Genomic DNA, 17,229 nt, shown 5'->3' with positions numbered 1-17,229 from the left:
CTTTAAAAAGAGGAAGAAACCTCAGCAAATATCCCACATTATTGACACTCTCCAACAAATCCCTATATGTACTGAGAAACAGTCTGAGCAAATTAATGACAGTGGCTACTACAGAGCTTGGGCTTAAATTTTTACATCTAAAACCGTTGATACAAGTAGCAACAGTTGTACATGTGTGCACTAGGGATCTAATTTAAGCATTTAATGACATCTAATGCATTACACAACCTTATACATTTTTGGTAGCTACCTGGACAGTTTGTCTCAAAGGCCTCTTCAGCAATTACAGATAACCAGAAAATTGCTAATAGAACCCTTGTTACTGCAAAACATTTTGGCTAGAGAGAAAAATGGATGTATGGATTGGTAATGCTTAGGTTTCTGAGTTTTACTCAATTAAAAAGAAGAGTAATAAGAAAATGGATTTGTCAGTACTTCAAATCTTTAGTAATCCTGACTGGGTTTTAGGCATATAATCCCAATAGTCCCAAAAAGGCAGATGCATAAAGATAATGGATAATAATAATTAGTCAACCTCGGCTGCTATTTAGAGGAAAAGGAATCACTAGGAATGGATGCAGTGTGAAGAAAGTAGAAATGCAGCTCATCAAAGAGGCACTGGCTTGGGCAAACAAAAGACCAGAAACTTAAGAGTCCACATCCTCTCCCCAAGACACACTAGGTAATACCTTGGTATACAATGCAACTTATTTTCCATGGAGTGAGAAATAAAACGATATAGTATATCGCCACCAATCTTCAACTTGATGTTCTCCATATGAAAAAAAAGAAGACTGACATGAAGCACCTGTTGTTTCTTTCCTCAGGGGCCTTTATGTATGCCTAGTTCGTTAACCATGCCATGTCTGTTAATGTTTCAGAAGGTACAGTTTTAAAAATTACTCAGAGTAACACAGCCTGAAGATCTGGCTCAGTACTTGGGACAGATATTATATCCATTTAATAAAAGTGTCACTGACAAATTGTGTGTCAAAACGTTGCTTCTCAAGTTTTCTTTTACAAGTCAGTCAAGCTGGTAAATGTCAGCTGATGAGCAGCCCACTATGTATTTTTCAGCCCACTCGAGCCTCCAGCTGTTCAAAACCCTCTGCATGGTCACACCAGGGCTGCAATAACCTTAGATGAAGTGGTACAGGAGTGGTGCCTAGAGCTCACCTGAAAGTCAGAAACTAGGCTGAAAAGTCCCCTCTTGCAAGCTGTGTTGCCTGCAGCTCTGTCACCTGGTGATTACATAGGAAATGGTCAATGATTACACACAAGAATTTGAGACCCTGGTCATCAGACCCCGCAGATGTCACAAGGCAGTGGAAAAATCTGTGAGGCAAATGCTAAAAAGCGAGCACAAAGACAAACTGAAAGAGATCTTTAAATTGCTTGGGCAGACTGCCAGTCACAAAGAGAAGCAGAGGGCGTTTGGGTTAGTGAGTCCATGTCCTTGTCAACATGCCACAGAAAGCTCTGCTCTCGGTTGTACAACTTCTCTATTGATCTTTCCCAAGCGTTGCAATACCTTGTCTTGGCCATCCCTTAGGCCACAGTTTGACACGGCAGATTTGTTGTGCTGTTGTTGAAAATACTTTTCACTTCACTTTAAGATAAGTATCAAAGCAACAAAAACAATTCTTTTAATTAATTAAAGGGGTCATTTAATTAGTGATTTTGAGAAGGGTTTGAAAATGAAGAATCAGAGTGAGTCATTCATTTTACACCTAGGGCACAATCATTCCTTAGTGTCAGTCTGTCAAACACTGTCAACCTGTTAATATAAATTAACATAAGGAATGGAATATCTTCCATAGAAAAAAGTAGAGGCACACTATTAATTTCCTCTTTTCTATTAATCACTAGGATAAGTTTTACGAACTTGCCAACAAAATAATTACAGGTTGCAGTGAATGTGACTCTAACTCTTCTATCATGCACACTGCATCAGTGCATGCTGCAAGCCTAAGTTAGGGCCTACTTAATTTGTTCTGAAAGAGTGGGCTTCAGTCAAAGTCACCTATTAAAAATCCTCACTGAACAAACAGAGATTTTAAAATGCTTTGAACATTGAGGAATCTTTTTCTTTTGTCACATGCAAACAATGGTATTAAGTTAGATTTAAATCAATACAGGGGCTGATGTTGAGAGTTGCTATACCTTAGGGAATCAGCCCTTAGCACCTTACTTGGTAGGATCAGCTCTGCAATAGTATCCCAATAAAATACAGGCACTTTTCAGAAGATATGCACTGGCATGAAAGCATAAGCTTTGTAATTCACCCAGCACCAAGCAAATCAGCAGTGACCGTCTTGCTAGAGCTGGCTGTGAACCCCTCTAGCTTCCATGCACAAGTGGTACACTGTGCCCAAGAACTTTAGATAAAGCTCAGTTTTATAATTGCTTATTCTTCTGATGTCTAAAATGGCAAAAGGTTGAAAAATGCCAGGGAAAAAGTACAAATGCGGCTTCTTTCTTTGGACCATTTCCTTTCCTCCTACATTCTCTGCACCAAAGCAACACTGATTACTAACTGCGGTTGGACTGACACCTCCACTATGATATTTTTTATTATTTGTATTTTGATAGCAGCCACCAACACATCAGACATAACACATTCCCCAGAAAACTCATAGGCTAAATAAGAAAACAAGAAAGAGATGGCAAATGCAGTATGTTTTACGTTATATATGTGTGTTAAAAACTTTTTTATACGTTTAAGTAACTTAACACATCCTGAAGTATATCTGACTTTAGTATTGCAATCTTTCATTTTCGCTTGCTCACCACAGTGTTTAAAATAATAATAATAAAAGAGTATGATTTTGAGGGAATATTTCAAGACAGTGCTATAGCATCATGAAGGACAATATGTAAGGCACAAATGTGAGATGAGCTTGTAGTTCAGAGCAATGCAACTAGAAAAACAGACCACGCAATGTGTTATCATATGTACAGAAGGTTGAAAATATTTTGTAATGAAACTTTTGGACATTTTGGAATTAAATGATTTTCCTTTCCACATCAACTATCTACTTGAAAGTTGATTTTACTTATAAATTACATTGAAACAACAGATTTGGTGGACTTGCAACTGTGTTCCCCTATGACTTGTATTCTGAATAAAACACATGAATCTAGTGCTTTGCTGTCATTCAGAGCATGGCTGGATGGCAGCTGTGTGCATATGAAGACAGAGTGCAACAATGAAGTATGCAAGCAGTCAAACAGACAAATTTGCAAATTCAAAACAAAGCCTCATTTTTAAGTCTTGGAGTTCCTTGTTAAAGGAAACTCCAGTTACCTCACAGCTTTAGCTATGCACCTTTATGACAGCTACATATAGACATTTCAGCAAAATCCCAAGATTATATCACTATGATAACGACTAAAAGTTCCCTCTTAAGTCCTTGCGCATGAGGGATTACAAGGAGAATGTGACCGTCACCTCGTGTATGGCGGGTCTGGAGAGGAGCAGGCAACGCGAGGAGGACATGGCTGCAGCGAGAGCCAGGGAAAGGGATGAAGGGACTGCTGCCCTCCCACCCCACCTCTCCAGTGTTTGCTAACAACCTGAATTTCTCCAAGGGTTTTTGTTTCTTTGTTATGATCAAGCAGTCAGCCCTGAGAGTAGGACCTGAACCACCTTGGCATGCTGAGTTTCAGTTGCTAATACAAGCATACATTTACCTACAGAAAGATGGACTTCCAATGCACAACGCTGGCAGATTTTTAATGAGGAACTACCTTTTTATTCAGCCTACCACAAACCATCCCAGCCAGAGAGCTAAACAAAATGTGTGGTGATTTATACATATAAATTTATTAAAATAATAAAATTATTCTCTATTAACTTTAAAGTTGGTGGAAAGGGATAGGAGACAAGAAAGGAAAAAAATGAATTAATCATGGTGCAATTTAAGTGCATAATGAAACATGTTTGAACAAATTACATAGTGTGATAGAAAAGTTTGGATTGGAAGGGACCTTCAAAGGTCATCTAGCCCACCTCCCCTGAAGTGAGCAGGGACAGCTTTAACCAGATCAGGTTGCTGAGAGCCCCGTCCAACCTGACCCTGAATGTTTCTAGGGATGGGGCATGTACCACCTCTCTGGGCAACCTGTTCCAGTGTTTCACCACCATCATTATAAAAAATGTCTTCCTTATTTCTAGTCTGAATCTACTCTATTTTAGTTTAAAACCATCACCCTTTGTCCTATTGTTACAGGCCCTACTAAAAAGTCTGTCCCTGTCTTTCTTATAAGCCCCCTTTAAGTACTGGAAGGTCGCAATAAGGTCTCCCCGGAGTCTTCTCTTCTCCAGGCTGAACAACCCCAACTCTCTCAGCCTGGCCTCATAGGAGAGGTGCTCCAGCCCTCGGATCATTTTTGTGGCCCTCCTCCGGACCCGCTCCAGCAGGTCCATGTCCTTCCTGTGCTGAGGGCTCCAGAGCTGGACGCAGCACTCCAGGTGGGGTCTCACCAGAGCAGAGCAGAGCAGAGGGGCAGAATCACCTCCCTCGACCTGCTGGCCACGCTGCTTTTGATGCAGCCCAGGATACGGTTGGCTTTCTGGGCTGCGAGTGCACATTGACGGCTCATGTCTGGCTTTTCATCCACCAGTACCCCCAATTTGGAGAAAGTTAAAAAACAATACAAAAAAACTCAGATCAATTCCTATTTGCCACAGTATAGTAAATTCAGTATTTCATTACAGAGTTCATTACCTCTATTATTTAATCACATGGCAACCGTTTATAGTAGGAACAAAAGCTAGTTTTAAAATGCAGACAAATAACACCAGAGAAAAGGAAAAGAATCTTATAAAGCAGAAAGGAAAAAGAAATGTTTCCTAAGGATATACAATGAAACTGTAAACTTATTTAAGCCTTAATGAAAATCTTAGAAAATAGACTGAAGAAGTAATTTCTTTTGTGACTAGGTCGTCTTACTTTTTTCATAAAACTTTCAGGTTCTGAGTCAATACAAAATGTTTAAGCTTTTATATTTTGTGCCACGTTTTTCCCCCTCAAGGTTTACTCAGTGTAACGTTAGGGAAAATTTGTGCATGGCTTCTTTTTTGTATTTCAATATTGTTAATATTTAGCTGTAAAGATTTATTCTCCCATGGAAAAAATATTTTTAATCACTTGAAATTAATTTATATGAAACACAAAGCTTATTTCAGACCTTATATGGGGATTAATTTGAAGTTAGTAGCTGGTTTAAAGCTGACTAGAAAGTGGGAATAAGGATTGCATATGGGACTGGTTTGCTTCTATTATACAACCTGTTTCAGCTTCTGTAAGCTTATATGTGCTTAGACTATTTCTACAGACACCCATATTGCAAAGCTGTCAATATTAGAGGAGCTTGGCACTACAGATTTACTGCTTTCCATGCTGTTAAGAACGAAAACCTGATTTAGTTCAGCCTGTATGGTCTCTTGTCACAGGGTGAAAAAAGGAAGGTGGAATAAATCACTCTTACAATTAGATAGTTCACTGAGGTTTTCCAATATTTTCCTAGTCACCCTCTCCTGGAAGTCATATTATCTTACCAGGTTCTCATATGAAACTGAGTAAGCATAAATTTATAGCAAGAAAAGAAAGGAAACTGTATGTATACCAGCAAATCACACGCACCCACATGCGCAAACATGCATGACCTTAAATCTGTAGATACACAGAATACACACACATGCATATATGCATGTATGTATGTATGTACAGCATCTCCTCTCTGCCTCCATGCTACATTTATAAAGTAGGGAGACTAATGGATTCTCTTGCTTGTGTTGCAGCCCCTGCTCAACAGTTACCCCTGCAAGGACCCTGGAGGAAGCAAGGTGTGTGGTTTGGACGAGCAGACTCTAAAATATTCCAACAGAAGAAAGCCTCACACTCCACGGTTTTGATACAAAACTTCAGGCTGGCTCACAGTCTCAGTGCCAGTATGAGTTTGATTAAGTTGAACATGCACGACACAGTGATGGTAATCTGTCATACACCAATGCTCAGCAGGTTAGTCACCAGGAATAAAGCAGTGAGAAATGAAGGAAGGTAGGCAAATAAAACTATAGTGATCTACTGAACAGAAGGGCTTAGAACACAAAATGGGAAAGACTCCTGTTATAATGACACTACTTTTAATTATATATATTCAATGAAAAATAAACTATTAGAGAGAGAGAGTAAAATACTTCCAATTAATGGAAGTAATGTAATGTTCAAACTTAAATGAAGTATTTTTCCCTTGAGGGTTTTACTGTACTATTTTATTTAGCTTAATGTAATTTAAATTATAAACAGAATGGTTTTCTAAGCCCCCAGAGAAATGTATTTTATTTATAATGTATTTCCTTTGAAGTGGTTATGGAAATCATGCTCTTCCTGAAGTCTGTCTCACATACCACCTACTGCTGCAAACTAGTCAGTCCTCACAAGTTAAACATGATCAGTCTGGTGAAGTACGTGACAAGAAAACCTAAGATTTTTTAAAAATGCCAGAGGAAATAGAAATTTGTAATTCCAAAAACTAACAGTCTTCCCTCCAAAAAAAGGTATTGAAAGATCCTTGTTGATAAAAGTTATGTTTTTTTCAGAGGGAACGGAACTCAGCTATAATCATGCCACTTGAGTTTCTAATGCATGTAATGAAAGAAGAATTGTTCACGCTATACCCCAGAGGGATTTTCAGCTGAGAGTAATTTTATTTTGTATATTAAATTTAAATATGTAAATATTTCCATCTTTCATTTTAATCACAAATCCTTAAAAAAATTAATTCTGGTATAAAAAGCACACTTTCTTTCAGGATGCAAATTACAAATGACCAGTTTGTGTCACCTTTTTTCCTCCAAGTGATTAAAATAATCTATTTATGAATACATAAACAAATATGAATGAATAAATTGAACCCCAGTCTATGTGCTCTCCTCACCATCAATAGCTACTGCATAGTCTCAGTTAAATGACTAGAGACAAAGAGGAAATTGTCTATAGAAAATTAATTTTGGCCATTAATCATCTTTTTAAAGCATAATAGTACCCTATCCTCATGGATAAATGATTAACTCATGTCCTGGTTTCGGCTGGGATAGAGTTAATTTTCTTCCTAGCAGCAGGCATAGTGCTGTGTTTTGGATTTAGTAGGAGAAGAATGTTGATAACACACTGATGTTTTAGTTGTTGCTGAGTACTGCTTATGCTAGTCAAGGACTTTTCAGCTTGCCATGCTCTGCCAGGTGCACAAGAAACTGGGAGGGGGCACAGCCAGGACAGCTGATCCAAACTGACCAAAGGGCTATTCCATACCATATGACGTCATGCTCAGTATATAAACTGGGGGGGGTGTTGGCCGGGGGGCAGCAGTCGCTGCCGGGAACTGGCTGGGTATTGGTCGGCGGGTGGTGAGCAATTGCATTGTGCATCACTTGCTTTGTATGTTATTATTACTATTATTATTATATTGTTATTATTATTACTACTACTACTATTTTACTTTATTTAATTATTAAACTCTTATCTCAGCCCAGGAATTTTTCTCACTCTTGCTCTTCTGGTTCTCTCCCCGCCATCCCATCGGCGTAGGAGGAGTGAGTGAGCAGCTGTGTGGCGCTTTCTTGCCTGCTGGGGCTAAACCACAACAACTCAACACACCAGCTGCAGATATACAATGGTCTAAGCTGTGATGCTTCTCCTGAAATAATGTGAAACCAAGTCACTTCAAAGGGAGTAAGCAAGGAAGCACTGTAAGATTTGGCTGATTGTGCAACTGCTTACAGCACGACCTCATGACAGGCATAGTCACAAATTGCATACGCTTTGAACTGGTTATTCTTTTTGTCAAAGCTACTCTTCTGCTCTAACCTACTACCAAAATCTATAAATTAATAAATAGATAAATAAAAATACAAGTTCTCATTAGCTTCGGATTAAGAACTTGAATAATTTTTCAAGGGATAATGTATAGGAGCAAGTACTTCTGTGCCACTACTCTGTAAAACAAACATCAATGCTCTGGAGTTAAAACTGTTTGACTTAGTAGATTTTATCAATATCACAAAGTTTCAGGTAGACATTTAAATGTAGAAAGAATATTTTTACCACAGTTATGACTATATGTAACAAATATGAATGAATTTTAACACATGAACATTTAAAAAAAAATCAACCTGAATATACTGCTGTACAAACCTTCTAAGAAAAGACATTTCCTCTGGCTTTTCTTAGATCAGACATTATCTAGTTCACAATTGAAAGTTACACCAATTTTGTCAGAATTTGCACTTTGTATTAGAGTGCCAACCAGTACCACAACCTTTGCAGACATCTATGCTTTGCTAAAAGCTACTAAAGCACAAGCATTACTCACGTGAAATGACAAATGCATGTCATAGTGACCATTACCCTTGCGTTTGCAGCAAGATTTTAAGATTCTGACAGCCCAAATGACCGAGTTAATGTACCTTTGCTAAGCAAAATGATGCTGCTCCTCTTGACTAATGTAATGTGTTCAGATGAACTGACAAATTCTGTTTAATGCACTGCCCACTTGTGGGTAGTAAAGCACATTCTTTTATTATTTCTTTATAAATATAATCCCTTAAGAGTGTAAATCTAAAGCAATCCATTGGATTTATTTGAATGAAAGGCTTTGCTGTTGTTAATTTAGTATCAGAAAAAAAAAGGTATGACCTTCTGCCTTTGTTTTGTTTGAAAACTTTGTTACTACATTTCTTGTAGACAGATGATATGGTTTGATGCTTTAACCCTTTATTTTTTGCTCACTGTTTCCCCCCTGTCACATCAGAGTCTAAGTGACAAAAAATATATACTTTTACGGGGAGAGAGATGTGGACTCTAACAAAATTTGCAGAAGTAAATTATATGAATTCAGGTATTTCCTTTGTTACTTTCCTTTTAGGCTAAAGCTGAATACAGTTCAATTCCGGTTCCTTTGGGGTACTCTGAATTTTGGCACCAATTAAAAAATTTCCTGCCAAGGAATAGCTGTGCCACTCATACCTACAGAAAAGGCATTCTCCTCGGACTTGATACCGCCTCCAGCATAATAAATGTCTTTTGGGATTGTTTTCCTGCCCATCAGTTACAGCTGGGGAAGATTTTGGATACTGACAACAGGGAACATGAATCTCTTCTCCAATCCACAGCTAGCAACACACTTATGAATTGTGACAATTTAAATTTAACTAGTAAACCAGAAAATGTATGTGTTTTCAGTATTTTTTTTCATAGAAAATCTGTCAGCTGGAAAAAAAAAAACCAAAACCAAACCCCAAAACCCAAACCCATAACCTTTCACCTTACACAAAATACCTGAAAGAACATCTAAGTAAAACTGGAATATGGTCAACACAACATGAAAGGCAAAACCAACTGTAAGTGACTATGGCCAGCTGTGTAACAGTGTGCAAGATACCATGCCCTAATTTCAGGATATGAAAGCAGGGGTAAGCATTGTTTCAGGATTCATCTGAGACACCTGTTGTTAGTATTGAAGCCATAAAGATTCACCAGTATGCTATGAAAATGCTTTCCTGAGGTGACTTGGCTAGAAGCTTTATCCAGACAGAAATGAGTGACTGAAATCTCAAAACACTCCAGAAACAATCATAATAAACTCTCAGTGCCACAGCCCCTAAAGCAAGGATATGAGGAGAGATGTTTTCTGTGTAAGGAGAGTGTGCCAGCATGTGTAAATACAGGGCATCTAAACCACTGCTACATATCCATGTTTACAGTTCATTTCCACAAAATTAGAAATGCAAACCAAGGTGGAAGTTTTACAGAAATGTGTAAGGAATGTAAAAGAAACACCAACTATAACATAGACATAAAGGCTGCAGCCTACCAATTCATGTAAATTATTTTAAATGCCACTGCAATGGAGACATAAAACAGCATAACATACAAGGGAGAAAGCAGTCAAGTGATAATGAATGCTGGCAATTTAATCCGAACAATTTAGTTCTTTGCCTAGGTTTACTCTCGCAGCGGGAAATGACTTGTTGAAACTAAAGCCAGCTAGCATATCAAAACCAGAAGGGAAAATACACTTTTCAAGAAATTGAATTTGACTTGTTAGATTCTCACCTCTACTATAGCAAGACTATATTATTCTGCAGGGAAATCCTAGAGATGGAATATCAGCTATATTTTTTAATTTGTCTGAAACTCATAGAAAACTTGAAGGTTTGTGCAGAAGTTCAAGATGATCAACAGGAATAACCTGAAGGCATCTGCCTCCTAATTACCAGTACCATGACACTGCTCTACTCCTCTTAAGAGAAGCATAGAGGTTCATTCATATAAGCCTGTTCAGCCTAGCTCTTACCCTGGCTAGCTCTTACTCCGCTAGCTGTGCAGTTGTAATAACAAGAAGCTCAAGATTTGCCAACTGCTTGAGAATTTATTTAATTTCTCTGCCGAGTTTTGTGCCTAAGCTGAAATTTGCGCCACTGCAGCTGCTATTAAAGTTAACTCAGGTACGCCTACAGGAATGACAGGCATTGCTGTGTTCCCAGCACCCACAACAACTTAAAATAGATGTGGCAAGGAGACCAAACACATTGTGACATATGATGGTCTACAGCTGTGCATCTGTTGATGATAAAACACATCGCAAAGTTGGAGGGCCTTAATAAATGATTTTGTAGTCCATAAATTCCAAGAGACCCTGACTTCACAAAGTGAGCACTGTTGCCAAAAATCAGCTGTTTCCCAATATGTTGAATACATAGAAAGTTATAAAACGAATAAATGTTTCTTTGAATTTTACCTACATGGTCCAGTGAGGAACATCAAAGTGACTAGTTGGATCAGGCACTGCGTAGCTCTGTGAACTCCTCTTTTGGAAACAAAACTGGTAGTGTGTCAGCATGTAGGCTGTGAACAAAACAAAAGACAGAAGAAAAATTATTAAAATACATTATGGACACATGGAGGAGACACAGACATATAAGCCAAAAGGCCTCCTTTGGACCAAGAGAAGACAAAAACTATTAATACTTTCTATTGCTGAAAAACGTCTTTTTTTTTTTTTTTTTTTTTAAATCTTAAGAGACCTACCTGAAAATATAACAACTCAAGCATGCATGCATCACACAGATCTGGAGCAGTGGTAATAAGATAGTGACAAGCCTTTGGGCTGCTCATACCTGCCCCCAAAAGGCTAGGTATGATCACAGTATCTTCAGATGTTTTTTCAAACCCAGTGACCAAATTGGAGTGAGGATAACATTTTCTCTAAGACAGCACAAAGAAGTCTGCAGCTGAATCAGCAAAGGAGCCTGGCTGGCTTGTCCCTGGAAATTGGCACCTCTGGGCACAGAGAGAGATGGGATCCTGAGCCTGCCCAGACCCCGGGAGCGGCTTGACACAGGGGCAGAACAAAGAACTGGGCTCTCCTTTTCTTCCCCAAACTATGCAGTCTCTCGAGTTAACTAATTTAGAAAGCTGCTTTGGAATACTAATTTTCATGTCAAAAACGTAAAAAGGTAGCAAAATAAAACCCCGTACATTGTATTTTCAGATGCATTTTATATACTGTTGCTTTTAAAAGTTGACATGGCTACAGAGGAAGCAAAAATAACAATAATTAAAACCTAAACAACATACTTTCCTCTGCCAAAGTTGTAAATTCCTGAAGTTGGAAGTGTGGGAGAAGGATTAGCCACTGACTACCATGTTCCATTTCATTATATATAATTAGTGCCAAGTGGAACCCTGTGTCATTATTACCCGATTTATTGCACGCCATTGCAGCCTAGGGTTTCAAGACCCCTTTGAATAACTTAAACACAGAAAAGCAATTCTGAATCAATAGATGCTCCAGAATTTCACCCAGTGTCTCAGCCTTTACCAGCAGGCCAAGGGATTTCACCTGCAGGTGTTATAATAAGGAGGCAGCAGACCAGAGAGAACACACTGGCTATGCTGGATGCTCAGTTTCTCAGAGAGAAAAAAAAAAAAAAACCCAAACCAAACCAAAACAACAACAACAAGGTTGACATTAACAAACAAGACTGAGACTATATTCCAGTTCATTTTCAGAATGGAAGAAAATACATATTTACTACCCATGTACATTGCTGCACACCAACGCAGCACTTCTAACACAGCTCTGATATACCATTAATCACGAAAGTCTCTCCCTCCTCTGGTAAAACGCTCTCCTGGAAGACAGCAATTCTCTGCACTAATCCTGCACAGCCAAGAAGTGCAATGCATTCGAGTGGAAGCGAATCGGAACACACCCTTACACCAAATGAAAACAAGAGAGGCTGTATTTGCGAGAATGAGTGAAAAAAGAAGCAGATCACATGAAATACGGCCAGGAAAGAAGGAATACGCACCATTTGTCTTACAAACAGTGCCATGCAGTTCTTAACTGGAAGGAGCCTGGACACGTTAGTGTGGCAAACCCTCTCCTGAGAGCAAGCTTTGATACCCTCTCGGCCCAGATGAACGTTTAGATGAGAGACAATCATAAAGCACTGCTTTTGCTAAGCACATCTTTGCCGAGCCATCACACCGCTCCTTGAACGCTCTGTTCCTGCCACTGCTCCCAGACAGACAATGCACAGGAAGCCCAGCACAAGGAAACTGGTCTGCACTGAAGGTCACTGAGCAAAGAAAGCAAAACTCTCAGAAAGAGGCAAGGAGCAGCCAGGTTGTTCACAGGCATCATTTAACCACCTCCCGCCTGGAAAGGGCTTTCACCCCGTAAAGGGACGCAGAAGCTCTGTAAGGACCTCGCGGAGCCTTTGGTGGGAGAGCTCGATCTTTCAGCTCAGGAAGGATGGTTCTAGACTTTTCAAAACAGCAGCTCTGGTTTCAGTACTTCACGCCAGTGATGCAGCAGTGAATCCACACCTGAGTATTTCATTCATCTATTAAAACTACAATTTGCACAGCATGTACTCATTATTGTTTAACTGAGGTCACTAAAGGTCCTTGGTGGTACCCTTACATACTGTCACCCATGAAACAACAATGACAATTACACTTAGAAATAATTAAAACAATTAAAAAATTGTTCAATTATTTTTTTATACAGAAAGTACAAAGGATGAAAAGCATTTCTCATTCACACTACCAATGCAGAAAAATAAATTTAAAAAGTCTGCTTCGTGAGCAAAACCAGTTTTAAGTCACTTTTACACTTTTAAGACTACAAAACAATTGAAAAGGGAAGCCTCTTTTTAGTTAGTTGAGCCTCCTTGTAATTGAGAAATTACAGTTTCTGACAATTGAAACTGGAATTTTAATAATGCTTTGTAATTTTGCTCTTATCAAGTTACTATGTTTTTAGCTAGCAGTAAACTAATTCATTATTAGCTTTTCAAGCTATTCTCAATAAAAAAAAAATTTCTTCCCGGTAATTTTCTACTACATTTTAATTTTATGCCATTACTATCAAGAATCCAGTTCTACTCCCCTAACAACGCAGGTTGTGACTCAGAGCTCTGGAATTCATTGCCCTAATTTACAATAAACTAAGACTCCTCAAATAAGCTTGTGCTGTTTGTATATTCAGCTACAAAACTAATAAACTCTACTTTTTATGAAAAGCAATCAAAACCAGTTGACAATTCAGCTTGTGCAGGACATCAAGGTCCATTTAAAGCAACCACATCAAAGTTTTATCCCCACACATCTTTCCACCTTGGCTCAATGTGATTCTTTTAGAAAAGGGAGAAAGGCTGTTATTTGACACAAAGCATTTGAAGGTAGATGCTTATAGTTAACATGAGGGTGGACCTGTAACATACGTCATAAAATGTGGTTGCTAACCCCTTAAATACCCAGGATAAAATCAGGGAAGATGGAAACCTGGTTGATTTGTATTTTATACCTGGGAAACAATGGTTTGAGCCATTCTTCTGTGCTGATACAGTTCATTAGTCCTCCTTTATTCTTTCTGGGTATCCTGGTTTCGGCTGGGATAGAGCTAATTTTCTTCCTACTAGCTGGCACAGTGCTGTGTTTTGGATTTAGTATGACAATAACATTGATAACACACTGGTGTTTTAGTTGTTGCTAAGTACTGCTCATGCTAGTCAAGGACTTTTCAGCTTCCCATGCTCTGCCACATGCACAAGAAACTGGGAGGGGGCACAGCCAAGACAGCTGACCCAAACTGGCCAAAGGGCTTTTCCATACCATATGACATCATGCTCAGTATAGAAACTGGGGGGAGTTGGCCAGGAGGCTGTGATCGCTGCTAGGGAACCAGATGGGTATCGGTCAGCAAGTAGTGAGCAATTGCATTGTGCATCACCTTTCTTGTATATTATTATTTTTTTTTCCCTTCCTTTTCTGTCCTATTAAACTGTCTTTATCTCAACCCACATATTTTACTTTTCTTTTTTTTTTATTCTCTCCCCCATCCAACTGGGGAGGGGGAAAGTGAGTGAACGGCTGTGTGGTGTTCAGCTGCCTGCCAGGTTAAACCACAACACTGGGATACTTGTCCAAAAAAACACCCCAAACCCAATAAACTAGATTCCTAGTTTTTCCTTTCATTAAAAAATAAGCCAGCCACCAAGCCAGGAAACATGAAATTAATTATTACTCTACCCTTAATTGGTTTAGTGGTGGACTTGGTAGTGTGAGTTTAATGGTTGGACTGGATGATCTTAAAGGTCTTTTCCAACCTAAACGTTTCTATGATTCTAAGACACCCTCCAAAACCCTGCCCCAGCTATCAGCATGAATCCTGGACCTATTTAAGCCAACATCAGCCACCTCTGATCTGAGTTGCTCTGTCTATGCTAGAAAATTTAATTTGCAGGGTGCTTCTAGGCATTGGCACTCAGTCTGCACTATTAAACCGTGAGACTGGTCCTAGCAGGATTTTAGCTTGGGCATTGTTTGGCAGGCAGCACAACCAATGAACCTGAATTAGGCTCTGTGCACGTGGGCACACTATGGAGAGGAGGGGACTGGGATTTCTGGTATTACAAATACATCTGTGATTACAACACCTTAAAAGATGCCACTGTCTGGACAGGTGGGTGCTGTGTTCCAGGGACAGAACTGAAGATCACATTTTATGACTTGTATGATTTTTCCCTATATTCATAAGAATCCCTGTTTAAAACAAGAAGTGCACCTGTGTGCGGCCTTTAGCTTTTTTTTTTTATTTTTGATAAAAACCTCACTTGAGACTAGAATGTCAGAAAGGCCTTTAAATAAGAGAACTACTTCTGTGGAAAGCAAACTCTGGATACAGTAATTTCTGCTTTGTTTACTTGATAAGATTAATCTGCATGCATTGACTGCACTGAGAAATTGAGTTCCTGTGTTTATACAGAGGTGTATCATGAAGTAGGTTTCTCACTATCAGAAATAAATTTCACAGACTGGTAAAACTTCATACATAACAAGGTGGGTATTTCACCTGAGTGCTTATCAACAGTTGATAAAGGTGATCTCCTGGGTCCTTTTTTTTTTTTTTTTTAAATGAACTTTTTTTGTCTTGCTTTGGAAAGAAAAACAGGGGGAAAAGAGAGGAAAAGAGAGGAAAAGAGAGGAAAAGAGAGGAAAAGAGAGGAAAAGAGAGGAAAAGAGAGGAAAAAATTGGACTTAGTTACATATTTGTATTTTCTTGCCTAAATAATCTATTAAAAAAAATAAATCAGCACTACTACACATCACATTTATCAACCTCAAAAATGTCTATATGTGCACCTGCACAGATAAAAGGCACTTCAATAGTTTTATGGATATAATCCTGATGACTTCACAAAATCAGAAAAAAGGCATATTACAATATCAGCCCTACAGCTTGTATTTCCAGTGGATTTTAAAGGGCAGGAAATCTTTTGATTCTTGAGCTTCAGGTATAAAAAAGTCTGCAAGCTGAAAGAGATGTCTCAGCCTTGCACTTCTTTCACTGGATCTCATTAGAAAGAGGTTAGAATCATTCTGGACCAAGACAAGATCAAAGCTGGATGGTAAACATTGCAGTTGCAATCTTTTATACACTTGAAAAGCACCTCTGCACTGATATGAGAGGAAAACATGCTACACCTAGTTCAAAACAGAATTTCTTCCTGGGAACAGGTTTTTTTTGTTGTTGCTGTTCATTTATTTTCACATTCTTAGAGTCCGTTTATAAAAAGAGATTTTTCTTGTATTGTTGAGAAAAGGAATCAAGCCAGTTTCCAAGCACAAGCAGCTGATTCAATTCCCAGCAAGCACACATCAGAAGTAGGTAAGAATTTTGAAAAGTTCAGGTACTGCAGAAATGTACAGCTTTCTATAGATATTTCAAAAATGAGCACTATCAATAAATAAAGAAAACATGGGTCATGAATTCAGAAGAATATGTGGTAGAGTCAAAATAAAACAAATTTTTTTAGACGTCAAAAGTGAAACAAAATTGTTTACAATATTTTTGGCAATGCACTAGAGAGGTATTTTCAGAATTTTTCATTATGTATTCAAAAATTTGTGTTGCCAATGCCTGAACTCACTGCTCAAAGGTTAGAGACTAGACCTGTCAAATGGACTTTAAAAGAAGCACAAGATTAATTTTAGCTCCATGTTAGTTATGGAAGTAGTCTGCAAAAAGATTAATCGCTTGATGTGCTCAAAGATCTCATTGCAATCACTGGCTACCAGTGGTCCCTTTGCACAAAATCCAAAATGATGGTATCATCTTCTCTCTAACCCTAGCCCAATAAACATGTTAATACTGTATTTCATGTTGAACTGCTTCAAAAGGCTACACTAAGGAAGAACAGTTCTAGAACATCCTACAAATTAGATGGAAGGAGGTGGCAATGGCTCATTCTACCAACTTGGACTTGAAAGATAAGCTGATGTCCTGTGTTTGTTCTAAACACTAGCTATAAAGATAAATTCTTCTTATATTGTGCAAATGTCAACTAAGTCCCCACTGAACTGAATCATCTTCTGCATTTCTGAGGTTGTAGCAGAAATTCTGTAAGGTCAAAATAAGAGGACAAATTTAATGTCACACAACAGTTCATTCAACTTGCTCAACTTTTATTTTTTGAAGATGACTGAAAACAGTAATATTATGCCCCTTTCATCCAGTTTAACCAAGATAAAAAGTAAGGATTAGCATCCTGAATTTAGACAATATCCTCAATGAAGAGATGTCAATTCATACTACTGACTCAGCCAAATCTGTTTCAGCTGCTGAATAACTAGAAGGCTTCATTTTATT

The 17,229-nt window shown here is 38.5% G+C and overlaps 1 protein-coding gene across 1 annotated transcript in view; it reads right to left on the bottom strand.

Annotated features, from left to right (window-relative positions):
- The window catches only part of CHRM3 (cholinergic receptor muscarinic 3), a 132,208-nt gene extending 121,300 nt beyond the window's left edge, over positions 1–10,908 (bottom strand). The window contains exon 1 of the mRNA XM_075707864.1: positions 10,811–10,908. Within this exon, the coding sequence (XP_075563979.1) occupies positions 10,811–10,908 (98 nt within the window). The remainder of the gene's footprint in view (positions 1–10,810) is intronic.
- Between the last annotated feature and the right edge of the window lie 6,321 nt (positions 10,909–17,229).

The sequence above is a fragment of the Pelecanus crispus genome, chromosome 3, assembly GCF_030463565.1.
Source record: "Pelecanus crispus isolate bPelCri1 chromosome 3, bPelCri1.pri, whole genome shotgun sequence".
NCBI classification, from domain to species: Eukaryota; Metazoa; Chordata; class Aves; order Pelecaniformes; family Pelecanidae; genus Pelecanus; species Pelecanus crispus.
This window is presented reverse-complemented; position numbering and strand designations above follow the sequence as displayed.